Source organism: Bombina bombina, chromosome 7 (assembly GCF_027579735.1).
Source record: "Bombina bombina isolate aBomBom1 chromosome 7, aBomBom1.pri, whole genome shotgun sequence".
In the NCBI taxonomy this organism is placed as follows: domain Eukaryota; kingdom Metazoa; phylum Chordata; class Amphibia; order Anura; family Bombinatoridae; genus Bombina; species Bombina bombina.
Genome location: NC_069505.1, coordinates 18,385,250 through 18,413,117, shown reverse-complemented (window position 1 = coordinate 18,413,117; position 27,868 = coordinate 18,385,250). Strand labels below are relative to the sequence as shown.

Sequence of the window (27,868 nt, the reverse complement as noted above, 5' to 3'; positions counted from 1 at the left end):
TCATTGCTAATATAGGGGTTTTCATTATGGCGATATGACCTTTTTAAATCGCTTAATTCTCTCTGGCTTTGCGCAAGCTGTTTATTTAAATCTTGTATCTGTGCGATTAAGTCTGTATTATGCTTATCTAAGGCTGTTAGGTTTTGGGCAAATTCATCCATTTTATTTTTGGCTATTTTTAAACCCTCTTCGCGTCTGCGCGAGGAACGAATACTATTTTCTAGCTCCTGTATTTGCAATCGTTTGTCTGTGACACAAAACGACATTTCGTCAATTATGCATATTAAAAGGGGCCAGGATTTTAGTATTAGTTCGTCTCGCTTTATGGGAGCTTTGCATTGATTAATCATTAATAATTCCTGGAAGAATTCATTCTCTTCATTCCACATATTATTATTAACGGTAATATTTTTAGCCCTAGTTTCAAGCGTATCCATAAAATCATTTAATTCACCCGCAATATTAAACTTCCCTTTAAGGTAACTTAAGATATCTTTCTTAAGGACCTGACCTTTAGTAATAGGTATGGTTATGGGACCAATTTCATTGCTATGTATAGAATTAAATGAGTCACTTCTGGCTACAGACATTATTATATTGGTTTAGTACTTAGTTAAACTAAAACGCTAATACGATTTTTGCCAATAAAAAGAGAGAAGGAAAAATGTTATATTTCAAAAAAAAAAAAATATTATTAATTTTGAAATATGAAAAATTAATATTTCGAAATATGAAAAATTTATATTTTTGATTAACTTTGAAAATATGAAAAATTAATATTTTTGATTAATTTTTAAATATGAAAAATTTATATTTTTATTAATCTTTCAAAAATTAATCTTTAATAATATTTCAAGATATTAATATCAATCTCGAAATATGAAAATTAATATTTCAACTTTTCAAAAAAATTATATCTTCAAAATATAAATATCGAAATATGAATTTTTTTTTCTCTTTTATAATAATTTCTATTTACTTACAAATATATTATATCAATTATGATGGATATTATTAAATCTCATGCAAAGTGCCTCCAATTATTATGTCAGTATATTTATGAAAATCATAGTAGTGCTATCCAAATAATATATAAGTTTATGGCAGGGTTATAAACACAATCTTAAAATAATTTTCCTTAAAAATTGAAACCCTAATCAACCATGCATCTACTAGACCATATAATTAATATAAATATCTGAATTCTTTTATTTTGTTAATATCCATAAACATATTGAAGTATATTCGCAATTAAAGGAAATGAAACAAAATTTATATGCGTTAAAATCAACTCTTAAAATATGCTATTCTTCTTACAAAACCCAGAAAAATATACCTTCACAATTTAGCCTTATTTATTTAACACAATGGGATTAAAACCTTTAACATCCAAGCAATACAATTCTAAACTGTGCTCTTTCAACAATAGGATAATATATATATTCTGCTATTTAACTGCAATTTATCCTAATACAGAATTAACTTACTATATCAGAACTTGCACAGATGATTTACTTAGCAAATCAGATACAGATTTAAACAATATATATAATATATAGGCTGTGATTACCAATTTAAAATACAATTTATTTATTTGACTCTGCCAGGCTCAGCAATAGTAATTGTTTACTTTAAATGCTTGCATACAAATAGGTAGGCTAAGAGCTATCTAAGACAATGGCACACAGTTTAAAAATATAATCTGCTCTTTAAATCTATTAACTGTAAAGGCTATACCTATGACTTATCTTACAGTAAAACTTTTGTATACATCACCCAAATAACAGCAATCCAGTTTCCAATTTTTGCAACGGATCCAATTTCACACCTCATATAAAATAAGTGTAATTGCAATGGAATAGGAGAGTATGGCCCACTTTGTTTTTATAGTTTGACTGTGTCCCACGCAAAACAGTTTCAGTCAGTTACAAAACTTTGCAGCCAGTGTGTCCCCTTCCTTCTGCATCAACTTATTAGTCTAATCATAGGTGTGAAATATGGGTGGCCCTTCGAAACCTTGTCCCTCTATTGGATAATCTGAATATCCCATTTCCAACAGCCAAAAAGCTTTCTGGCTGTAGTTCTCTCATGGCAACACTGGGTGGCATCATTACAAACATACATAGCAACATTTGAATCAACTTAAATCAGTATTTCTATCAAATGGTTATTCATTTTATCATAATTTATTGCAACAACTATTCACAATATTTGTTTTGGATAAGTTATATCTTAATGAATTTTCTGATCATTTTGATATGAACCATCAAATACATCTAGCATTATATTAAAATAATTTATATTTCATTTAGCCTAACAGAAAATTTATATCTCAGTCATATCACATCAAAGTAACTTCCATATCTTCATCTCATTATATTTTAAAAGATGTATTTAAAACTTTATAAACATTTGTTTCACATTTAGATGATATGACATTTCATTTCATTCAGGCATTCTGTCTCTTTCTAAGTGCATAGATTGATGCTCATGATCAATGGTTGTCTGCAATAAAAATAGAAATAATTATTAGAGATCATCCAAGCATTCATATGTCTATGGTCCATAAGTATTTATTTATATTCTTAAAAACACAGAGGCTAAGTAAGATCTTTTATGTTTTCAAAACATATATATCATTTCTATGAATATCTGAATTTATTTCCTATATAAATATCCCCTGCAGCAATTATCTATTTAATACAATGTGCTTAATTTCAATATATATATCATGAACCATTCTAAACATACATGGAAAACTGGCATTGTTCCCCTTGCAAAATGCATCCAACTCTATCTGTGTCACCTTCCCCCTAGTTGTGTATTTGCAACACATCTTACTTTGAAATCACAAAACTTAGGTGAGAAATTCCAGAGGGGTCCTTGAACACATTCTTTTCTCTCACCAAATGTTTTGGGAGTTATAAAACTCTGCATATATAGTCAAATGAGTAGGAAAAAAAAAATGTTTGTGTGTTTTACACCATAGGAGGTGGTACTTCAAAAGCTATGCTGATTTTCAATCCTGATAAACGTGTATTCATCCAGCTAACCCATCTGGTAAGGGGGTTTGGACCCCCTGTGGTGTTAAACAAACTCATGTTCAATTAATCCTGAGGTCTCATCTAACATATACAGTGTATAAAATATACATATATATGTATACATATGTAATATTCATCATAATATTCATATACTCTGACAGCAATATATTGCACAACTGTTGGCTATAATGTGTTAAAGCAATTTTTTTTTTTTTTTTTTTTATTGAGGGATCATAAAACAGAAAAGTACATCTCACATCTGCAATAACAGGCATACATCAATGCCAAATTAACATAGTACACAATCAAATTCCATACATAGCATAAAACAAGTCTGAATTAACATAACCTTTAAGGAATCACAGTCTATGATGTTGCTCCCGTGATGAAATATACATGAAACCTCAAATCAGTTTTTTATTCATTTAGTGTGGTGGGGCTCTTTATATTGACCATCTTATAAACGCAATTTAGCATAGTAAAAAAAAAGAAAGGGATTTGGTAGGCTGATATCAGCCTCAAGAAGGGAAATATAATGACCAACTATATATATATGTACTATTTGAACCTCACAGAGATGAAAATCATCTGCTAATGTTGCTTTTCTCTGGGATAACTCCTCAGTGAAAATTTTGAGTAGTCAAAGGTGGTGTCCAGGTGTAGGATGTTACATGAGGTGAAGAATGGGGGTTCAAGGAAGAGGGGGTAGGAGTAGGAGTCAGACGCAGAGACATGGGGTGAGGGGAGGGGGAGAGAAAAGAGAAAAAAAATGGGGGGGGGGGAGCTGTGTAATGGGACTAGAGGTCCTTACTATAAAGCGTTCCCTTTTACCCCCTGTGGAACATCTCTATCATTGTATGTCAAACCAATCCATCCAGGTCTCCCAGTAAGTATCTAGCTTATCCTGCTCTTTAGCAGCAAATCTTTCCATTTTTGCAATGTAGTTCACTAGGTCACACACCTTGTTGAGGCCGGGTGGTATCGGCTGTTTCAATGCTCTCGCTATGCAAAGCTTAGTTGCAGCCACTATATAAATAATTAACCATCTATTATGGACCGGGATGTTATCATCAAATAAATGCAATAGGGCCAATTGCGGGGTTATGGAAATGTCAATATTCATGGATTGTAATAGCACTCTGATGTCCTGTCAAAGCGGTACCAGCATTGGACAAGACCACCAGATGTGTAGGTCTGAACCTTGTTGTCCACAGAGCCTCCAACATTGTGAAGAGCTACTACTTAACATTTTTGCCAGTCTTGTGGGTACCCTATGCCATTTCAATAACACTTTCAGATATACTTCCAATATCGTCACACAGTGTAAATTGTTTTTCATTAGAGATACAGCTTTGCTGATATCTTGGTCTGAAATAGATATACCCAGTTCCTGACTCCAGACCTTCACCTGCCAGGTAAGTCTCCAAGAATGATCGCTCAATAGGGAGTCGTAGAGAAAAGTGAGTGGTCTGACTTTGCTTTTGCCCGTATTCAATCTTTCCTCCCATTTGGTAGTGCCTCTTAGACAATTCCTTGGAAAGTCCCAAGATTTTATTAAACTTAAAACTCTAAAGCACTCAAAGCAAAACCAGGGAGGGTTCACATCCATATTGGCGACAAAGTGAGATACGTTATTTAAAGTCCCGTCAGAGTAGAAATCTGACATATGGACTTTGTCTAATTTCTTCCAGTAGTCCACATGTATACTTTGGAAGTCCCATAAAAGGCCACTCAATTTATGGATAGGTGATGGATGTGGTGATATGTCTTTGGGTGTCTAAGATCATGCCACAGGGCAACACTCTGTTTGACTATAGGGTTTGTGATCTGTTAGTTAGAGATTTATGCTTAGGAACCCAGATAGTAGAGAAAGCTATTGGGGAAAGAGATGCCTCCCTTAATAAATTGTCTCTGCAAAGTTTTATGTGCTATCCTCTGGATTTTATTTCTCCAGACGTATTTAATAAATAACTGATGAATATGTTGGAGCGTCTTATGGGGGATATTTAAAGGGATGCACCAGAAAAGGTACAAAGCCTTTGGTAATAGTAACATCTTCACTGTGGCAACCCTACCTAGCCATGACATTTCTCTATGGTCCCACTTAGCAGTTAAAGTTCTAATATCTAGAATTATCTTTTCAAAATTCAAACTTACCATGGTCTCAATTTCGGCACTCAGCCGAACCCCTAGATGGTTCAGATGATTGGTGGACCACTGGAATTTAAACTGATGTTGCAATTCAGATAGTAAGTTTGTGGGGATGTTAATGGCATATGCCTCAGTTTTTGCCACATTGTTTTTATAATATGAAAATCTACTAAATTGTTCTATCAATTGAAGCACAGCTGGGATGGAGGTATCAGGGTTGGTTACAAGAAGAGTAACATCGTCTGCAAAAAAGACGATTCTTTCCTCGTGCATGTCATAGGGCATCCCTTAAATCCGGGTGGAGGATTGGATAGCTTGAGCCAATGGTTCCATTACTAGGGTGAAAATCAGGGGACAGAGAGGGCACCCCTCTCTTGTACCATTAGCGTTATCTATATCAGGAGAGCAGAATCCCATACCTCTAATTTTAGCAAACGGTGAGGAGTATAGCACTTTAATTGCCGAAATCACCTGAGAGGGAAACCCAAAGACCCTCAACACCTCCCATAGGTAGTCCCATCGGATACTGTCAAAAGCGTTCTCGGCATCAAGAAACAGGGCCACTAATGGGACTTCTTTCAATTTAGCATCTGAGAACACATTAATCTCCTAGTGTTATCTGAGCCTTGCCACCCTTTTGTAAAGCCAACCTGATCAACATGGATCAGGGTAGGTAGTAAATGCACTAGTCAATCTGCAAATAATTTAGAGTATAACTTTGTGTCCACATTGATCAGAGAAATGGGCTTATAGTTGCCACAGTAAGAGAGGTCCTTATTTGGTTTTGGGATAGCTATTATAGAAGCCTCTAGGTGTTCTTTCAAAATGTATCCTTCTGATTTTATCTCATTAAACGCTTTGTGTAACACCGGCGCTAGTTGTGGGCACATCTTCTTATATAAAGTTCCCGGAAAACCATCTGGGCCCGGTGCTTTATTATTTTGTAAATTTTTGATAGCCAATGTCACTTCTTTTGTAGCGAATGGTGCCAACAAAGAGTCCTTAGCCTCTTCTGAGAGAGTAGGTAGCTTTAAATTATGGAGGAAGGAGGAGATCTCCTCTACTGTGGCCTCTTCTGGTTTCTCATGTTTAGCAATATTATATAAATTGTCATAAAAGTTTGCAAAAGCATTACCTATTTCTGCTGGTGCGTATACTCTCTGGTTTTTATGCTCTACATATAGTATTATGGTTGTCGCTGTTTGGTTTTTCAACTTATTAGCAAGTAAATACTCGGCCTTATTGCTCTTATAGTACATAATTTGTTTAAATTTAGAGAAGGTATTTTGGATCCTTTGAATTTAAAGTTCCTTAATCAGACCATTTAGTCTTGAAATGTTCCCTATTTAAGAGTTCTCTAGAGCGTAACTCGCACATTAATTTTCCCAGGGGGGGGGCACTTCTGTTTTTTCTCAGGGAAGCTGCTTTAGAGATACAGAATCCCCTCAAGCAGGATTTCAGTGCAGCCCATCTTATTTGATGGGATGCCTGTCCCTCAAGGTTGATCTGCAAATACTTCTCTATTTCTTCTCTAATATTTTGGTGAAGGAGGGATCCTCTCAAAGATAACTTGGGAGTTTCCAGTTGGGCTTAGCCAGTGGAGGTCCTATACCTCCAAGCTCAAAGGAGACTGCGTCATGGTCTGACCATGGGCAGGTATGGATTTTGGACTCTTTGACTTCATTTAAGGTCCAGGAGTCAACAAAAAAAGTAATCCAGTCTTGAATAAGACCTGTGAGGGGATGAAAAATATGAGAAGTCCCTGGACTCAGGATGACATGAGCACCATACGTCGTATAGGGAATGTTGGAATATTAGATTTGAATTAGTTTGAATTAGCGTTTGAATTAGTTAAAGGCAGCTGCCTGCATAAGACACGGCCTAAGAGCTCTTTATCTCTTGAGCTTGGTCAGCGATCCAATTGAGAGTCACCGCTCAAAGAGCCACACTCCTACAGCTAATGGTAGTGTTAAGTATCAAATAGTACGAAAATACAGAAAGAAAGGGGTTAGGTCTTGAGAATCTATGTTCAGGTGTTTACTAAGTAAACTGAGAGTAATGGGGGGGGAGTTTATGTAAAACTAGTAAGATTTCGAGTGGTCGCTATCCCGGCCAGGGATACCTGTAAAATAAAAAATAAAACAAAAGCCAGGGCTCAGGGTTCGAGCCAAGGGTTATGTATGTTATAGTGGGTCTCCAATAGGGCGAGTTATAAGTGCGGTCGGGGTAGACTTGATAAGATAATCAACATAAAGAGAAAGAAGTCTGTCCTCATCTTAATGAGGAGCCTAATCGCAATAATGGGACGTCTAATATTGGCTTGTGTTGGTAGGTATAGTATGATAGATGAGAACGTTTAGTCAGGAGAGGAATTCAATAGGCCATTTTAAAGTTGTTTTTTTTTGTTTGTTTTTTCTTTGTTATAATTGTGTGGCTAGGGTAGAATGGGGGTCTTGTGGATTAAGAACCTGTATGGGGGTTATATGAACCGCAACCCCGTTTAAATTGGAGAGTCATACAAACAAAACCATTTTAACATGAGGAAGCCTTCACAATTCCATCCCGCAAGATGGCATCAAACATCATTAAACAAATCAATATATCACAGTAAACAATTATTCATTGAACCCTATTTGATATGTCCCAATAACTAAACCATTGTAACTTAGGTTAACTATGGAAGTGTTTAAGCAATTTATTTAGTGTTACTTTACTAACTGCAAAAAATATTAGACATTATACTAACGTAGTTGTTTAATAAAAATGACTCTGTTTATTGTTGTTATTCATTGGGTTGCAGGATAGTTGTTTTATTTATTGTATGACAAAATGTTCAGTCCTACTAACTTGGGCTTTGTTTATCTACAGGCTGAGACAGCAGCAAACAGGATCTGTAAAGTTTTGGCCGTTAACCAGGAAAATGAGAAGCTGATGGAAGAATATGAGAAGTTAGCAAGTGAGGTTTGTATGGGAAGATAATAGCTTCCATAACATTCATTATCTTTTGCCCTATATGAATTGAAATGTAATATTTCTAGCATTCAGATGGCTCTTTGGAGGAATTATTTTATGTTGTATAGGTATATCTGTGACAATTTTCCATCGAGACTGTATACACTTTGTTATCTACTATACAGAATGAACTCTATGGTACACATTAAACTGCATAATACATCAATAAATAAATGTCTTACCGGTCAGATAGCACACCAACCTTTAATATCACTTTTTTGAAAGTCATAAACGCCTTCACCAAAATGAACCTTATCCACAGCTCCTTGAATGGATTCGTCGTACCATCCCCTGGTTGGAAAACCGAACACCTGAGAAGGCCATGAGCGCCATGCAGAAGAAGCTTGAAGACTTTAGAGACTACAGAAGAGTTCACAAACCTCCCCGTGTGCAGGAGAAGTGCCAACTGGAGATCAACTTCAACACTTTGCAGACCAAGCTGAGGCTTAGCAATCGCCCAGCATTCATGCCATCTGAGGGTAAAATGGTTTCTGTAAGTACAAAAAAATCTACCCTCCTGAGGTTTTTGGTGCAATAGTTATATCAATAAATGACTGAGAAGTCCTATTATGATTAGATTTCACTTTTGTTTATTTACAGGACATAGCCAATGCCTGGAAGGGTCTGGAGCAGGTAGAAAAGGGCTATGAGGAGTGGCTTCTGTTGGAAATCAGAAGACTTGAGAGATTGGAACATCTGGCTGAGAAGTTTAAGCAGAAGGCTACTCTACATGAGTCCTGGACAAGAGGTAACTAGAGCATAAAAGATGCCAATATGTCTAAAACACTACCTAGTATTAAGTTTGTATTTTATCTTTATAATGTAAAATGTGCTAATAAAGAACAGCTCAGACATGGATATTTCCCTACTGCTTCTACTTCACCATAGGACAGAGTAGGACAGTGCAGAAAACATTTACTGAAATGTAAATTCAATTTGTGGAGATCTCTTTAGCCACACTGAAAAATGAATTATTGTGTTTAAGCCTAAAATCTATTTGTTTAATAGCTACAGCTTCAGCACCCAACACCAATATACATTAAAACTAGAGTGTGTAATTTACCCATTTGCTGAACATATATGAATAATGCCTCTTATTATGATATATGGCACCAGAGGTAACTATGAACACATGGCACCATCTTCTATATTCTATGGCTCACATTCTACATGTTGAGGGTTTTATTTAAATGCTACTAGAATGGAATAAAACATTAAGGTAAATTTGGTTGGATTAAAGAAAGAAATTTCAAATTAAAGATGGTAATTGGATGTAAAACAACGTGAAGGGTGGGGGACCTATATTGATATATTGATTCATTGCTACTCCTCTTTTGAGGAGTTTCTGGATTTAAGAGTAAGTTAGGCAGCTAGTTTACATACAACATTTTGTTTTAGTATGAGCCTGCCATCCCACTATATATTCATTTATAAATGTTGTGCATTCCAGGAAAAGAGGAGCTGCTATCTCAACGAGACTATGAATCAGCTTCCCTCATGGAGATCCGAGCTCTGGTGCGCAAACACGAAGCCTTTGAGAGTGATCTGGCTGCTCACCAGGACCGTGTAGAGCAGATTGCTGCCATTGCTCAGGAGCTGAAGTGAGTCTATGCCTACATTGTTAGCATTTGCCAAAAATCAGCAACGGCAAGTACATTTTACCATGAACAAGAATTTCTCAATGAACATATTAGTCTAACCTAAACCTGAGATCTTCAGACTGCTGGTTGTCCTTAAACTACATATTGACGATGCCCAATGACTAGTAGATAGATTATCCCTGATTTTCTTATCTTATAGTGAGCTTGACTACCATGATGCTGCCTCAATCAATAGTCGGTGCCAGGCAATCTGCGACCAGTGGGACACCCTGGGCACTCTTACCCAGAAAAGAAGAGATGCACTTGAGGTAAGATATCTACATAAATAAACTGGGTAGGTAGATTGCTGGAGAATCAGAAAAATATCAAAGCGCCAACTAGTGAAGGCAGGGTTCAAAGTAAAACCATATATGAGGCTCCACACACTGCTTTTAAATACAATTTATTCCGTAAATTAAAACCAGCTGGTGGGTAAAATATCTTATATAGACACAGTTAAAATAAAATACAATAAATAGATTTACATGGATCCATGTATTAACAATAAATCAATAAAACGCCTCACAGATTGAGTAAATTTGAAGGTCATTTTTACAATAACTAGACCATTGAATAAATATCGCATGTGAAAAAAAGGGGTGTAAACACACTCAGGTGGACAACCATAAGACAATGGTGTGGAAGATATATTACTTCTTACTCAATGCGGCCTAATGTATATATCTGACCATTGTGTCCATTGGGAAGGTGAGTATTGCCTTAATTGACAGTTGGTCTAGGGTTACTAAAACCGGAGATCGATCTCCACTAAGAATATGTGAAAATATCCCTGTGCGCAGTGTAAGTGTAAATGTAAATGATGATGCACTTGGAAAATGAAAGAATTGTAATGCAAGTTTACTCTACCTAGTCAGGGAACTAGTGGCAGTGATGCGCTCTTTAGACAAACTAAACTAAAACAACGTGATTGTGCTGAGTGCAAAAATTGTGCCGTTTAAACTAACATGCACAAACCACTATGCAAAATTGTGCTCAGTGAGTAAAACCAAAAAAAAAAAGGGGTAACGATTATTAAAGCCAGCAATTTTCAAATAACAATATTCCAAATTCCAAACAAATAACAGCAATGTCCCAAAAAATGAGTATATGCAAAAACAAAATAAACAATGCCGTGCAGTCCTTATAATATTAATCGTGAGCCAACAGTCTTCCTAAAAAGCAGATACAAAAAACAGCACTGTTCCTAAAAATGTGTGTACAAAAATAGAAATTGGAATTATAAACGATGTAGTGCAATTCTTCTACTATCAATCATGAATAATGAGGTCCATGAAATGCAGATAAAAAACAAATGAAAAAAAGTCTATAATATAGTACAGATTATGTGATCCAAACAGTTGTGAGCGATCCCACAGTAGATAGTTTGGTCGTGATTCAAATGTTCTATGTGCAGTCATTTCTTTAACAAAAATTGGTTTTCAGCGTGATGCAGGCAGAGAACAGATTCAGCGTGATGCAGGGGTTATTCCTTCTGCCAAAAGAAATACGTGATAGTGTAGATTGTTTTCAACAAGTCAAATATCAAAATGCTACTCACCAGTTGACGCGTTTCGGTTATACACTGACCTTTCTCAAGACTGGACATTGCTGTTATTTGTTTGGAATTTGGAATATTGTTATTTGAAAATTGCTGGCTTTAATAATCGTTACCCCTTTTTTTTTTTTTGGTTTTACCCACTGAGCACAATTTTGCATAGTGGTTTGTGCATGTTAGTTTAAACGGCACCATTTTTGCACTCAGCACAATCATGTTGTTTTAGTTTAGTTTGTCTAAAGAGCGCATCACTGCCACTAGTTCCCTGACTAGGTAGAGTAGACTCGCATTACAATTCTTTCATTTTCCAAGTGCATCATCATTTACATTTACACTTACACTGCACACAGGGATATTTTCACATATTCTTAGTGGAGATCGATCTCCGGTTTTAGTAACCCTAGACCAACTGTCAATTAAGGTAATACTCACCTTCCCAATGGACACAATGTTCAGATATATACATTAGGCCGCATTGAGTAAGAAGTAATATATCTTCCACACCATTGTCTTATGGTTGTCCACCTGAGTGTGTTTACACCCCTTTTTTTCACATGCGATATTTATTCAATGGTCTAGTTATTGTAAAAGTGACCTTCAAATTTACTCAATCTGTCCAGCGTTTTTTATTGATTTATTGTTAATACATGGATCCATGTAAATCTATTTATTGTATTTTATTTTAACTGTGTCTATATAAGATATTTTACCCACCAGCTGGTTTTAATTTACGGAATAAATTGTATTTAAAAGCAGTGTGTGGAGCCTCATATATGGTTTTACTTTGAACCCTGCCTTCACTAGTTGGCGCTTTGATATTTTTCTGATTCTCCAATTTTATATTGACCACTAGGGGTCTTTTTATCAGAGCTAAGGGTCAATTTAGCAGTAGGCGCTAAGTGTACTTTTTTACTAGGTAGAATGCTACAAGGTTCCATAGAAGAAGACACGCCTAATAGTGAATGTAACATTAGCTGTAATACTGAAATATGAAAATTACCGTTCCCCTTACTAGAATGTCTTTCCTTAAAAGGACATAAACGTGTAAAAATAATTAGCTTTATTTCCAAATACTTAGAAATTCCAGCACCAAGGAGCAGTGCATTACTGCTCCTGATAATACCACAGCTGATGAGCCAATCAAAAGTGGCATATGCATGTATTCTACAATTATTGCATCACAGTAAAGTTCCAATAACACATTCCTCACAATAATTATACATACATACTTACATAATCCCCAGAAGATAGTATACCATTTTACAAAATAAATTAGAATTTAATTGTGAATGAACAAGCACCTTGATAATACTGGGTATTTTGTTAGTAGTAACAAACCAAATACCAAAATGATGCAGTTCCTTCTGATCAGAGTAGCAAGAGCAACCATAGCAATGAATGAATAATTAAAGACATGTATAAATATAAAGGTATATTTCATGATAACAATCATATAAAAACAATGTCATCATTTTTATTGTATTTTTAATTGTAGCAAAATGAAAATGTTAAACAATAATAAGAGAAGGGTTAAAAATGACTTAAGTGCAATACATACCAGCTGAGTGTAAACATTTTCAGAAAAGATGAATACCTTGTTTGCTGCAATTGTTTTCTAAAGACCAAACTCCACTCACATCTTGTCTTATTTGGTGGAACCAATCCGGACTGACAAGGTTAGCCACTGTCTTTTAGTTAGCAAGACTTGCATTGTTTGGCATTATCTTATCCTATAACCTTACAATAGTTGTATTTCCCTCTACTGAAAGTCTATTCCACAACTCAACCACCTTTTCTATAAAGAAGGGCTTCTGCCATTTACTCCTCAACCGTCTGCCCTCCAACATGACCTTGTCCTGGTGTTGCTACTGAAATGTACAAGTTTGCCCCACACTGGCCCCACCTTGGCCCCCACAGTAAAATTTGTCTAGAACCGCCACTGCGTACAACATATATAGTTATATAAACTGATTAGTACCAACAGTATGTGACTACAACTGACTCCCTACAGATGAGTCTAGCATCTTCAAAAGCTATCATTGCTTGATGAAATAGATTTTAGCCTCAGTTATTAACCATGTAAAAAACATTTGTTTAATTGCATCTACTAATATTGCTAATGTTTGATAACAAATATGTCATCTTTCTGCACACAACATATAGTAATAAAACCAGTCGTCTCTTAATGTTGCATATAAATTAGACTATCAAGCTATTATAACAACTGTGGAATTAATTACATTGTTTTACGAGACGTTCATCTCTGTCCCACCAGCGTGTAGAGAAGTTGCTGGAGACCATTGACCAGCTGTATTTGGAGTTTGCAAAGAGAGCCGCTCCCTTCAACAACTGGATGGATGGGGCAGTTGAGGATCTGCAGGATATGTTCATTGTGCACAGCATTGAGGAGATCCAGGTGAGTCATTATGAGATAGGACATGTTTACGATCTGTATGTCGTAAGATGATAGTGATGTGTTCACCCTCAAGTGAGGAGTATTTATGTTTATTTTGTATGTATCGTGCTGCATTACAAAGGGACATTTATCCCCCATGGTGTAGATTTAGTTCCATCAGAATTCCTGTGTACAATGCTTAGCGTAGCTTCTTGAAGGGTTTTAAAATCTGATACAATGTTTTTGATCAACAAATGCTAACGGACAGGAAAGGGTCCTTTATTAGCTTTGAATCATTCAACTCTCTAAGGTATCAGCATTCCTCATAAATAACTTTTGCCGTCTTCCCTACAGAGCCTCATCACAGCACATGAGCAATTCAAGGCAACCCTTCCAGAGGCTGATAAGGAGAAGATGTCCATCTTGGGCATTCAGGCTGAAATCCAAAAGATTGCTCAGACCTACGGGATCAAGTTGTCTGGTATTAATCCCTACACCAACCTCACTCACCTTGATATTGCCAATAAGTGGGAAACTGTGAGTGCAAAGTAGACAATTTAGAATACAGCTCCAATAGCAATAGATTATCTATGCAGGTTACTGAGACCTTCTATTCTTATTCTTCAACCTTAGGTGAAACAGCTGGTTCCACACAGAGACCAAACCCTTCAGGAAGAGCTTGCCCGCCAGCAGGCAAATGAGCGCCTGCGTCGCCAGTTTGCAGCACAAGCCAACGTCATTGGACCCTGGATCCAGGCCAAGATGGAGGTCAGTTAGTTTACATTACACTGTTTGTGGCAATTACTGGGCTACATAGTCTTTATAATATAAATTTAGGTTTGATACACATTTTTGTCTCTAAAGTGAGGCATATTAAACTATACATTATCTACTGAAAATCCAATGCGTGTGCTATCACTATTGTTTGTCTAATAAATTCCACGTTTTATTAGCTTCCGAACTCCAGGCCTTCCAAATGTTGCTGCTATCTGAGAGGGACAATTTCTAATTCTGAGCTCTGTCCCTCTGAGACATCCATATTTCCCTATTCAAAGAATGTTACTTAGCCCTGCCCACATACAACCCAGACATGCCCACTAACCAACAATACATAGGTAACAATACAGGCACAATTCCGCCTACTAACCACCTGCTACCCAGCCCCCTCCCAACACAGCCCCACCCACAAAGAGCCCACGTGTCCCCCTCAGCCTCCTAAGGTGCAGAGACATAAGGTTTGGGGTAGCTTGTCACATGGATTGTAGTTGCAGCGGTGAGTCAGGCAGTTCAAGAGTTATTTTTGTTAGGATGAGAGATGGTAAGCCTCTCTGAATTGGTATGTTTTGAAGGAGCGTCTGAAGCTAAACAAGGTTGGAGACAGTCTTATGGAGCGGGGTAGAGAGTTCAAGAGGACAGGAGCAGCACTTGAGAAGTCTTGGAGACGGGAGTGGGATGTAGAGATATCAGGAGTAGAAAGATGTAGATCAGAGGTTGATCAAAGAGGAAGGGATGGGGAATATTTGGAGATGAGAGAGGAAATATAGTTGGGAGTTAGTCTGTTGAGTGCTTTAGTAAGTTAGGGTTAATACTTTAAATTGTATTCTGGAGTGTATGGGGAGCCAGTGTAGAGACTGGCAGAGCGGAGCAGCTGATGTAGATTGGCGACTTAGGTGGATGAGTCTAGCAGAAGCATTCATAATAGACTGGAGGTAGGAGAGGCAGTGTTTTGGAAGGCCGTTTAGAAATAGATTGCAATAATCAATGCATGACAGAATGAGGAAATGAATTAGTATTTTTGTCATTTTTTTGAGTAAGGAAGGGATGAATTCTGGAAATGTTGTGTAGGTGTGAACAGCAGGATTTGCTAAGCGCTTGTATATGTGGGTTGAATGTGAGTTCTGAGTCAAGCGTGACCCCAAAACAGTGGACCTGTCGCACACTACATATACATTTGTACACACACATATTCAGACACACATGCACACATATATACACACACACACAACACATACACACATATATATATGAATGCATGTATGTGGTGTGTGTGTGTATGTATATATATATATATATATATATATATACGTGTGTCTGAATATGTGTGTGTACAAATGTATATGTAGTGTGTGTATATGTGTGAATGTGTGTTTGAAAATTTCTGTGCGTATATTTATGTGTGTGAGTGTATAACTATATAGGGTTATGTACTATACAACTTAAAGGACCACTCAATGCCGTAGAATTACATAATTAACAAGTACATAATAAAAACACGAGGCAATAACACTTATTCTAAATTTCAAATAATCAGTAAAAAAAAATTCTGACACATTTATTTTGTCTCCTATTTTCCGGCCCCCTGTATCATGTGACAGACATCAGCCAATCACAGACTAGTGTAACCTGTGGGTTTGTGCACATGCTCAGTAGGATCTTGTTCTCTAGAAAGGGTGAATATAAAAAGATTGTGCAAAATTTGATAAAGGAAGTAAATTGGAAAGTGTCTTAAAACTGCTGCTCTTTCTAAATCATAAAAGTTTATTTTGACTTGAGTGTCCCTTTACGTATACGAGTTAGTGATTATAAATTGCGTTAAGCGGTAGTTCAGGATTTGTCCTTGCGTTAGTTATACATGAAATGAGTGTGCACAAATCACATTAAATATTTACTCTATAAATCATAAAATGAATTATCTGTCTTGTACTTTGCATTTTGCACTATGCAGGAAATTGGACGTATATCTGTGGACATCAGCAGTTCTTTGGAAGACCAGATGAACCATCTCAAACAGTATGAGCAGAATATTATCTCATACAAAGTCAACATTGACAAGCTTGAGGGAGACCACCAACTCATCCAGGAGTCTCTGATCTTCGACAACAAGCACACCAGCTACAGCATGGAGGTGAACACAAGCAAATGTTGGGCTGTATTAAAAAACAAACAAATTTGTATTCACTTAAGAGAAAAAAACATGGTGGCGATAGCAGCTGATTTAAAGCATAAATGGATAGTTCCTTATTGGAATATCCATAGCAATGAGCGTGTTGGGTACAGAAGGTTAGCTATGCACATACTTAGCTTTGTTGGTAATGTGAAAGAGATAAACATTATATTTTGTTTAGTAACCAATGGTATTTACCTAATTTTCATGCTTCACATTGTTCTGCTTTTCTCCTTTTCATAGCACATCCGTGTGGGATGGGAGCAGCTCCTCACCACCATTGCTAGGACGATCAATGAGGTTGAGAACCAGATTCTGACTCGTGATGCCAAGGGTATCAGCCAGGAACAGATGAACGAGTTCCGGGCGTCCTTCAACCACTTTGACAGGGTGAGGCTGCTTCACCATGTAATAAAGGGCCGGTTCTACAACACCACAACTGCTCCTGTGCCTCACCCATTTACAACCTTGCAGAACACAATACAATCACCACTTCTCATTGGCTGTTTATGTTAGTGTATTTTACTCAATATACACCCTTCAAATCCACCACCTATGTACTGTGCTTCAGTTAAGACATCTTTCTCTCTCACATGTATTATTTATTGAGGGTCATCTTCAGGCTCTGGAATCATCTAAATTCTTAACAAACAACTTTCTTAACTTTCAAAACTATCTAATTTTAACTTCTTGAATTCTATTTTGTTTTCCTTTCCTCTGTCATAGTGATTAATATATTTCTTTATCTGTATTCTGACTTGCAGAAGAGGAACGGCATGATGGATCCAGATGACTTCCGTGCGTGCCTCATATCCATGGGATATGATTTGGTAAACAAATTGCATTTCCTCTCCGTAGATAAAAAGCAATACTATATCTATAGGTATCTAATAATCTGCAAGCTACACTTGCGCCATGGTTGTTCACATAAACCTTGAGGGTAAGAAGAAAAGACAAGAGGGTGTAGCATAAATATACAATACTAATAACCATCCACTGGCAACTTATGAGATCAATTATTTTATTATAGGATATATTTATATATGTTGAGTTTTAAATGAGCAGTAGATTTTTTCTTACAAATGTAAAAATGTATATAAATTCTCCAGTCCCCTGTGTCATGTGACAGCAATTAGCCAATCACACACTCATATACATATACACTGTTAACTCTTGCACATGCTCAGTAGGAGCTGGTACCTCAGAAAGTGTGCATAAAACTGTATCATGTGACAGCCATCAGCCAATCACAGACTCATATGTATACACTATGAATTCTTGCACATGCTCAGTAGAAGCTGGTACCTCAGAAAGTGTGCATATAACTGTATAATGTGACAGCCATCAGCCAATCACAGACTCATATATGTATACACTGTGATCTCTTGCACATGCTCAGTAGTAACTGGTGCCTCAGACAGTGTGCATATAACTGTATCATGTGACAGCCATCAGCTAATCACAGACTCATATACGTATACACTGTGATCTCTTGCACATGCTTAGAAGTAACTGGTGCCTCAGACAGTGTGCATATAACTGTATCATGTGACAGCCATCAGCTAATCACAGACTCATATACGTATACACTGTGATCTCTTGCACATGTTCAGTAGTAACTGGTGCCTCAGACAGTGTGCATATAACTGTATCATGTGACAGCCATCAGCCAATCACAGACTCGTATACGTATACACTGTGATCTCTTGCACATGTTCAGTAGTAACTGGTGCCTCAGACAGTGTGCATATAACTGTATCATGTGACAGCCATCAGCTAATCACAGACTCATATACGTATACACTGTGATATCTTGCACATGCTCAGTAGTAACTGGTGCCTCAGTAAGTGTGCATATAACTGTATAATGTGACAGCCATCAGCTAATCACAGACTCATATACATATACACTGTGATCTCTTGCACATGCTCAGTAGTAACTGGTGCCTCAGTAAGTGTGTATATAACTGTATCATGTGACAGCCATCAGCTATTCACTGACTCATATACATATACACTGTGATCTCTTGCACATGCTCAGTAGTAACTGGTGCCTCATGTGACAGTCATCAGCTAATCACAGACTCATATACGTATACACTGTGATTTTTTGCACATGCTCAGTAGTAACTGGTGCCTCAGACAGTGTTTATATAACTGTATCATGTGACAGTCATAAGCCAATCACAGCCTCATATACATATACACTGTGATTTCTTGCACATGCTCAGTAGGAGCTGGTGCCTCAGAAAGTATGGTTATAACTGTAACTGTATATACTCATATAGATATATAGGTATTGACATATATTTTACAAAAGAAAAATCATATATATATATATATATATATATATATATATAAATAAATAGAACATTTTTTATATGTGGAGAACATTGGAATGTGAAATAGGTCTAATGCGGTGTTGGGTTAGGAGTGTGAGCAATGTTTATTTTTTTTTTTTTTTAATGTACGCAGACGCTCCATTAAAGTCTGTGGGGAGAAGACATTAATGCCGTTATTAAGTTAGTGCACTTCGTGTTTCACTCGCACGCAAACAATTTACTTTCAACTTGTAACATTCACGTTAAAAGATTGAGCGGTGTTTGTACGTGTGTAAAAATATCCAGTAGCGCCCCACTTGTAATCTCGCCCTTAATATTTTTTATAACCATTACAAAACATTTGCTCATTGCTAATTACACTTATTCAACATATCAAGGGAGATACTATGTATTGTGTCAAGCACAGTCAATTAAATACTACACAATTGTTTCCTGTAGCCAAATATTGTTTTCCATCAAGGTCCCTCTGATTTGTCTCTTCTTAGGGTGAAGTGGAGTTTGCCCGTATTATGACATTGGTAGACGCCAACAACACTGGAGTTGTGACCTTCCAGGCTTTCATTGACTTCATGACCCGGGAAACAGCCGAGACAGACACAGCCGAACAAGTTATGGCTTCCTTCAAGATTCTGGCTTCAGACAAGGTCAGTGAGAAATCCAAGAGCAACTTCTGCTTTGAAGCTTCTACACCCATATCTACAGTACTCACTCCACAAAGTCTAACACCATATTTACAGTACTCACTCCACAAAGTCTAACACCATATCTACAGTACTCACTCCACAAAGTCTAACACCATATCTACAGTACTCACTCCACAAAGTCTAACACCATATTTACAGTACTCACTCCACAAAGTCTAACACCATATCTACAGTACTCACTCCACAAAGTCTAACACCATATCTACAGTACTCACTCCACAAAGTCTAACACCATATTTACAGACATTTACTCTACAAAGTCTAACACCATATCTACAGTACTCACTCCACAAAGTCTAACACCATATTTACAGACATTTACTCTACAAAGTCTAACACCATATTTACAGACATTTACTCTACAAAGTCTAACACCATATTTACAGACATTTACTCTACAAAGTCTAACACCATATTTACAGACATTTACTCTACAAAGTCTAACACCATATTTACAGACATTTACTCTACAAAGTCTAACACCATATTTACAGACATTTACTCTACAAAGTCTAACACCATATCTACAGTACTCACTCCACAAAGTCTAACACCATATTTACAGACATTTACTCTACAAAGTCTAACACCATATTTACAGACATTTACTCTACAAAGTCTAACACCATATTTACAGTACTCACTCCACAAAGTCTAACACCATATTTACAGACATTTACTCTACAAAGAATTATTGCTATTAAGAAACCAAATTTGGTAATAGTTCCAGTTTTTCTTAATTGAAAGCCAGCACTGGCCAAGTCATATCTGGCAGTCTATCTAGACCTCTAATTTGTAAAAAAAAACTATATTAAAGGGATATTAAACCGAAAATGTTTCTTTCATCATTAAGATAGAGGGGCCGATTTATCAAGAGCCGAATAGCCCCGATGCGCCTGTTTCTGCGCAAGCCTTCAGGCTCGCCGGAAACAGCAGTTATGAAGCAACAGTCTTAAAACCGCTGCTCCTTAACTGGTCTGCCACCTCTGAGGCTGCGGACATCAATCTGCCTGCTCCTACACGATCAGGTTGATTGACACCCCCTGTTAGGGGGCGATTGTCCGTGAATCTGCAGGGGGCGGCATTGCACAAGCAGTTCACCAGAACTGCTTGTGCAATGTTAAATGCCGACAGCTGTCTGCATTCAGCAATGTCTGGCAGACATGACACGCTACAGCGTATCATGTCCGCCAGACATTGGTGAATCGGCCCCAGAGTGTACAATTTTAGACAACTTTCCAATTTACGTCTGTTAAGTAAATTTGCTTCATTCTCTTGGTATATTTTCTTAAAAAACAGACCGAGATAGACTCAGAAGCAAAAAATGCATTATTGGGAATTTGCTGCTGATTGGCTGTTGCACGCTTATTCCTCTTTTCATTGGCTCACCTAATGTGTTCAGCTAGCTCTAAGTTGTGCATTGCTGTTCCTTCAACAAAGGATATCAAGAGAATAAAACACATTTTATAATAGACGTAAATAGCAACGTTGTTTAACATTGTATGCTCTATCTGAATCTTGAAAGAATAATTTTGGGTTTTATCTCCCTTATATTTGAAATTTTGTTTTATTGCTGGAAATACGTTGATCCAATTTAGTTTTAGTCATGCTATAAAGTGCGGTGTCATGGAAAAGAGGGTTTATAGTGAATAGAAAAATGAGAAAGAGAAGACTGACCTTGTTGTCTGTGATCAATAACAAATGGTTTTCAAGAATACGTTTTATTTTGATGTTAACATTTTTTGGAAGAGGTATAGATAAGGATACTTAGTAATCTGATCTTTGTAGACTGTGTTAGGGTATCAGGCTGGTTACTCACCTAAACATTCTGCTACATGCACCCCTGGTATCGTTGGGTGACATTAGTTTGTGTAGGCTATGCCTGCCCTCTAAACTATCACAAATATTAAAAGGAAAAGGAGACACACGGATTAGGTGTAGCCAGTCCCATAAAACATAAATATTAAAAGAAATTCAATATATCAAACAATGTTTCAGGGCTTGACCAGGAAAGACATGATTAAGGACCTGGTTGAGGTCTAAATTAAATATATAAATGTATTAAATTATCTTTTAAACATGGAAGCGTTTAAAATGAAAAAAGGAATCAAGACTTCAAAACCCATTTAGATTTTTTTACTTGATTTGTTAGGTACTTATTTCCTTGCCATTGGTTTCTGAACCTGACAACTTACCTTTTAGTCTTTGACTAAGAATATAGGCAAAGATATTAAGATTCAATACAATAGATATTCTACCAAACAATACAAAATCATCACTGAACTCACAAACTTAATTTAGATCCTTCACGTTTGAGCAGAAATCTAAAGCTAATTAGTTCTTTAACTGACAAAGTTATAGCTGACGTATATTTATTTTCTTTGCAGAACTTCATCACGATTGAAGAACTCCGCAGGGAGCTGCCCCCAGAACAAGCAGAATATTGCATCAGTCGCATGACAAAATATGTGGGTGTCGATAGTGCGACAGGAGCTCTAGATTATATGTCCTTCTCCAGTGCTCTCTACGGGGAAAGTGATCTGTAAAAATCATGTGCTGGTTGCTTTAACACACCCCACCTTCCCAAACTTTGCTCCATTTCCCATATACCTAAAATGTTTTGCCAATAAGAGGTTGAAAAACATAGTTATTAAAATGTAGCCTTAAATGGAAAATAAAATGTATATTTACACTTTATTGGTTGATCTCTGATGTCTGAGGATGCAGCCATTTTGAATTTTGTGATATCACTGATGCTATGTCAAAGAAAACCTTTTTCTCGGGTTCAAAAGGTTGTTGAGATTATCATAGCAAGTTTGTTAAGTCAAGTTAAAGAAACAATATTTATTTTGTGGTATCACTGGCGTTAAGTGAAGTGAAATCATTTTGTATGGACGGCGTCAATAATATGACGCAGTGGGCGTAGACTTATTAACTGGGCAAGTTCAATAACAAGCAGCCATCTTATGTTTTTTTATATGTCACAAGGTGTCAACCAATTTGTGCTGTTACCTATATATTGCCAATAGCAAGAGGTCTGGTCAATGTCACTTCATAATGTTGGTATCTTGATGTTATGGTAGTCATACCTATTCAAAATGGCAACCGTCCCTGCGCCACTAATAAACCAGTACAGTATGATGACATTATTAGTATCAGACAAGGGCGGAGTTGTTGCTAATCTATGGTGTCACCATCTTGAATTTTATTTCTAACCAATTCGGAAAAAGTAATTCCTGATTGGTCCATTGATGTTAAGACGTTGATGTTTTAGATCACTCTCTTGTACTCGATTCATAACAAGCCCTAGTGTGTATTTATACATTTTGGTTAACATTATTGCTGTGTTTTAATCAAGTTACAATTTGCCTAACAACGTACCCTACAGAATAGTATAAAATAGCATTTTTACAAGTAGTCTCTCCTTTGCACTTTTTATTATTATAACCACTATTATGAGGTTAAAGATACATGTACAAGTAGGAGCATTTCAATAACTCGTGGTTTTTTCAGTATCCAAAAATATCTGTTCTAGAGTTAGTATTGACAGCTTCATCATCATTTGATTACTTGCTCAAAATCTTTCAAAATAAAAAGAAACTATAAATGTGAATTATATTATTATATTGTTAATAGTATTCCCCTTACAAATGATGTGAAATGTTAAGGTGTACAAGGTCAAATGTTATAATTGAAAGTGCAATAGGTCAGGTAAAGGCTGAAACGTGTTTGGGTTTTTTTAATGGTCCCCTACTTGTGTCAATAAAGCTCCTTTTAACTGAAAGTATGACTGAAATCTATCTTTCTATGGTTATGTTTGGAGAGTTCACAAACCATTGTATTTTCTAAACAAGAAAAAGATAGATAAATATATACAGACCACCCTCCTTGGTCTGAGAAAAGGGAGGTTGTTCCCGAAACGTCACCTTCAATAAAGGATTGATTAAATCCAGTGGGTGCGGTGTGTATTGTCTTTTATATTACCAACATATCCAGCACCCTAGTTGTTGTTTAAATATGTCAGAGGGAGTGCAAATCCATACTAGCTTTATATATATATATACAGTATATACATATAAATTAGTATGATTCTGCATTTCCTTTCAACTGCACTCATATTGCCAACAGCAAGGACAGTAATCCACAAAAGCCACAAATAAATTAATAAATATTCTAATTTTTCTTCCTGAACAGCCATGCATTTAAAGTGGAACAAGTATAAATTAATTGGTATTATGAAAATCTTTTTTTTTTTTTTTAATTTATTTATTTTTGTTCTGTTAAACAGTAATTGGTGACGTTCTTCACTTTACAGGTGGAGAAATATCAATAAAATGTCCTATATAAATAAAAATGTGTTGGTATTTTTATTTGTAGATTTAAGCATCAATGTATTTACATCAACAGTTCCAAAGGTTATGAGTAGCCTGTCTATGGAAGAAGATTCAATTGTGGTAGAGTATGTACCAATGGATCATACTATAAGCCGTTACACGACAGAGCTTGAAGCATCTCTAATTCATGTAATATTCTATCTAAAACAGGGTTCAGCAAACCTAGGAGCCAGGAACCACTGGCTCCTAGAATTCTACATTTGGCTTCTAACTTTTTGGGTTGTTTTCCATATATTTATATAGCAGTATCTGGCTCCTCAATATCCTTACTGGCTCCTAATTTCTAAACAAATTTGCAGAGCACTGAATTTAATGAGAGGGGATATAAACAAGACATAATACAAAATGCTAGGGATAAAAATGGAGAAGAGCTGATATCTGGCAGCAATAGAAAAAAAATCACAATATAGAAAATCCAAAATCAAACATAGAAACACCATTTGTGACAACATACAATAGGGACGTCAAATTGATGGAGAAAATAATAATAATGAAACATTGGAATCTAGTTCAAAGAGATCCAATTATTGGAGAGAAAGTTACCCCTGTACCTAGAATTATATACAGAAAAAAATAAAAATCTAAAAAATGTATTGGCCCCAAGCGAATTCAGACATGGTAGAGAAATAAATAAAAGAGACAAAGACTTGTATGGGCAAAAGTGAAATGGTTTCTTCCCATGCTTGACCTGTAAAACATGTAAGCGTGGAGTAAAAACGAAAGAATGGATATCATTTCAAACTAAGGAAAAAATGGAAATCAGAGACACCATTAGGTGTACTGATAAAGGTTATTTAAATATTATTTAAATATTAATGTTTGGTATTATAGAATATCCTTTCTGATATGGAAGTTGACACATGAAATAATGAATTGCACAAATATGAATCATCATTATTATTTTTATTTTTATTTGATCTGTTATATTTAGATGTAGTATTGTCATAGTATAGAAGTCACAAAAGCCCATTTTTTTCCCAGATTAATAATCTTAAATTAAATATCACTTAAAATATTAATGTTTGGTATTATAGAATATTCTGATATGGAAGTTGACACATAAATAGTAAACTGCACAAATATAAATATGAATCACTGTATTATTATTAATTTTATTTTTATATTTTATTCTTTTATATTTAAATGTAGTATTGTCATAGTATAGATTGTTATAAAAGCCAAATTTCCTAGATCAATAATGTAAAATATGTTATAGATTTAGGAACCTTTTTGCAATGCTTTTATATGTACAGATCTCTAACAATGAGAGATATAAAGGTATACCACCTTAGTTTTAGATTACAAAAAAAAGTCATAATACCACCTTAAGTAAAAACCAATGAAAGATGAGTATTGCATTTAAAAGGAACCGGGCTCTCACTCAATTACATCCTTGATAAAGCCCACATTACGGGTGAAACGCGTCAAAGCAGTTGGCTGAGGTGCCTGGTTCACCTTAGCTTTTAAACCAGCTTTTAAAAACAAGTACTTGTTGAAGCAGAAGTCAATCCAAGAGTGTATCGAGAAGACAGCAAAAAAACGACGAAGGAAAGACCAATTGTGGAGCTATACTTGGGTCACATTACAAACACGGAACTGTTGATCTTGACTGTGTACTCACACGCCACAAGGATAACAGACGCCGGGACCGGAGGGCGATATGAGCCGCAAGGAGCGGTGAGAAGAAACCTCCAAGGAATACGGCATTAACCCAGGTGGTGAATCCGGTCGCTGTTTGACCCTCAAGCATACTTTTGTCATAGTCGTCATCACTACAGTGATTGTTTACTAAAGAAACTACAAACAATACATCTTGTTACAAATATTAAACTAAGAGACTGCAATTATATGCTACATTGCAATTATAGGCTACGTTACAACATAGCAAAATTTCAAGCTTTTATTTAAAGGGACACTGAACCGAAATTTTTTCTTTTGTAATTCAGATAGAGCATGCAATTTTAAGCAACTTTCTAATTTACTCCTATTATCAAATTTTTCTTGCTATCATTATTTGAAAAAGAAGGCATCTAAGCTTTTTTTAGGTTTCAGTACTCTGGACAGCACTTTTTTAATGGTGGATGAATTTATCCACCAATCAGCAAGGACAACCCAGGTTGTTCACCAAAAATGGGCCGGCATCTAAACTTACATTCTTGCATTTCAAATAAAGATACCAAGAGAATGAAGGAAATTTGATAATAGGAGTAAATTAGAAATTTGCTAAAAATTTCATGCTCAATCTGAATCACGAAATAATTTTTTTGGGTACAGTGTCCCTTTAAATGCTTTTAAAGAAACAAGGAAGTTAAGGACTTTTTAGAGTTTTTAGATATTTAAGGTGGTTACTACTATTTTTATTCATTTTATTAGCACCTAAAGGGTGACGTCCAAGTGCTTATGCTCAGTAGTTTATATGTTAGGTATCTAGGAATATTGAATATTAAATTTGTTGTATTACAGTTTGGTTTTTGTTATTTTGTTACTTTATAATAATTACAATATCACATTTTCTGTGCACTAAGTTTTAACTCACAGGGTCTGGGATATTAGTTCTTATAAGAGGGAATATATAGCCCAACTTCACTGTGATCATTTTTATCTTTTCACAGATACAGTGAAATAGAACCTATGAGGTTAAGATAATTTAAACATTGTGTTTACATACTAGGTCACTAATTAGTATCTATTCTCATAATAGAGAATACCTTCCGGTGTTTTGTCTAGTAAATAATTTTATCTAGAGTGGTGATCTAATAGATACTATTCATTCACTTCCATTAGTGGTGAATCTAAACATACTTATATAGTCGGAACTAAAGTGTTAAAGCTCTTGCAGCGCCCTCTTCCCTACCCTAGTTTTGAAATCTAATATGTATATATAAAACACACAGAAAGTCTAGCACATCAGTCACACAAACGCTCCAGCCCAGCAGGAGCATTGATCACTCCTCCAGCGAGGTGGACCAGGATGTGTCACATCAGTGTCACAGCACATATTGCTACCGCCCCCATTTTACTTGCCTTGTGGTTTGTTGCTCCAGTCCTGAGGTGTGCACAGACAAAGAAGGTGGCGGTCTGGTAGTGCTCTTTTCTCTGGCCTATTAACTCTACAGTGCAAACTGCAAGGGGAAAAAGCCTCGGTTTTCAACAGTTAAAAGCATTTTTGAATGCAAAAAGTATGTCTAAAAATATTTTAATAAAATTGTGATGTGTATATATATATATATACAGTTGCAAGAAAAAGTATGTGAACCCTTTGGAATGATATGGATTTCTGCAAAATTGGTCATAAAATGTGATCTGATCAACATCTAAGTCACAACAATAGACAATCACAGTCTGCTTAAACTAATAACACACAAAGAATGAAATGTTGCCATGTTTTTATTGAACACACTATGTAAACATTCACAGTGCAGGTGGAAAAAGTATGTGAACCCTTGGATTTAATAACTGGTTGAACCTCCTTTGGCAGCAATAACTTCAACCAAACATTTCCTGTAGTTGCAGATTAGACGTGCACAACAGTCAGGAGTAATTCTTGACCATTCCTTTTTACAGAACTGTTTCAGTTCAGCAATATTCTTGGGATGTCTGGTGTGAATCGCTTTCTTGAGGTCATGCCACAGCATCTCAATCGGGTTGAGGTCAGGACTCTGACTGGGCCACTTCAGAAGGCGTATT

At 36.1% G+C, this 27,868-nt stretch overlaps 1 protein-coding gene across 1 annotated transcript in view; it reads left to right on the top strand.

Moving 5' to 3' along the window:
- Window positions 1-24,141, top strand: part of ACTN3 (actinin alpha 3) — a 175,803-nt gene extending 151,662 nt beyond the window's left edge. The window contains exons 9-21 of the mRNA XM_053719972.1: window positions 8,064-8,156; window positions 8,470-8,700; window positions 8,808-8,955; window positions 9,658-9,808; window positions 10,008-10,116; window positions 13,678-13,818; window positions 14,152-14,334; window positions 14,431-14,565; window positions 16,523-16,702; window positions 16,985-17,131; window positions 17,506-17,571; window positions 19,569-19,727; window positions 22,175-24,141. Coding sequence (XP_053575947.1) covers window positions 8,064-8,156; window positions 8,470-8,700; window positions 8,808-8,955; window positions 9,658-9,808; window positions 10,008-10,116; window positions 13,678-13,818; window positions 14,152-14,334; window positions 14,431-14,565; window positions 16,523-16,702; window positions 16,985-17,131; window positions 17,506-17,571; window positions 19,569-19,727; window positions 22,175-22,333 — 1,902 coding nt within the window. The 3' untranslated portion in view covers window positions 22,334-24,141. The remainder of the gene's footprint in view (window positions 1-8,063; window positions 8,157-8,469; window positions 8,701-8,807; window positions 8,956-9,657; window positions 9,809-10,007; window positions 10,117-13,677; window positions 13,819-14,151; window positions 14,335-14,430; window positions 14,566-16,522; window positions 16,703-16,984; window positions 17,132-17,505; window positions 17,572-19,568; window positions 19,728-22,174) is intronic.
- Window positions 24,142-27,868: the final 3,727 nt, after the last annotated feature.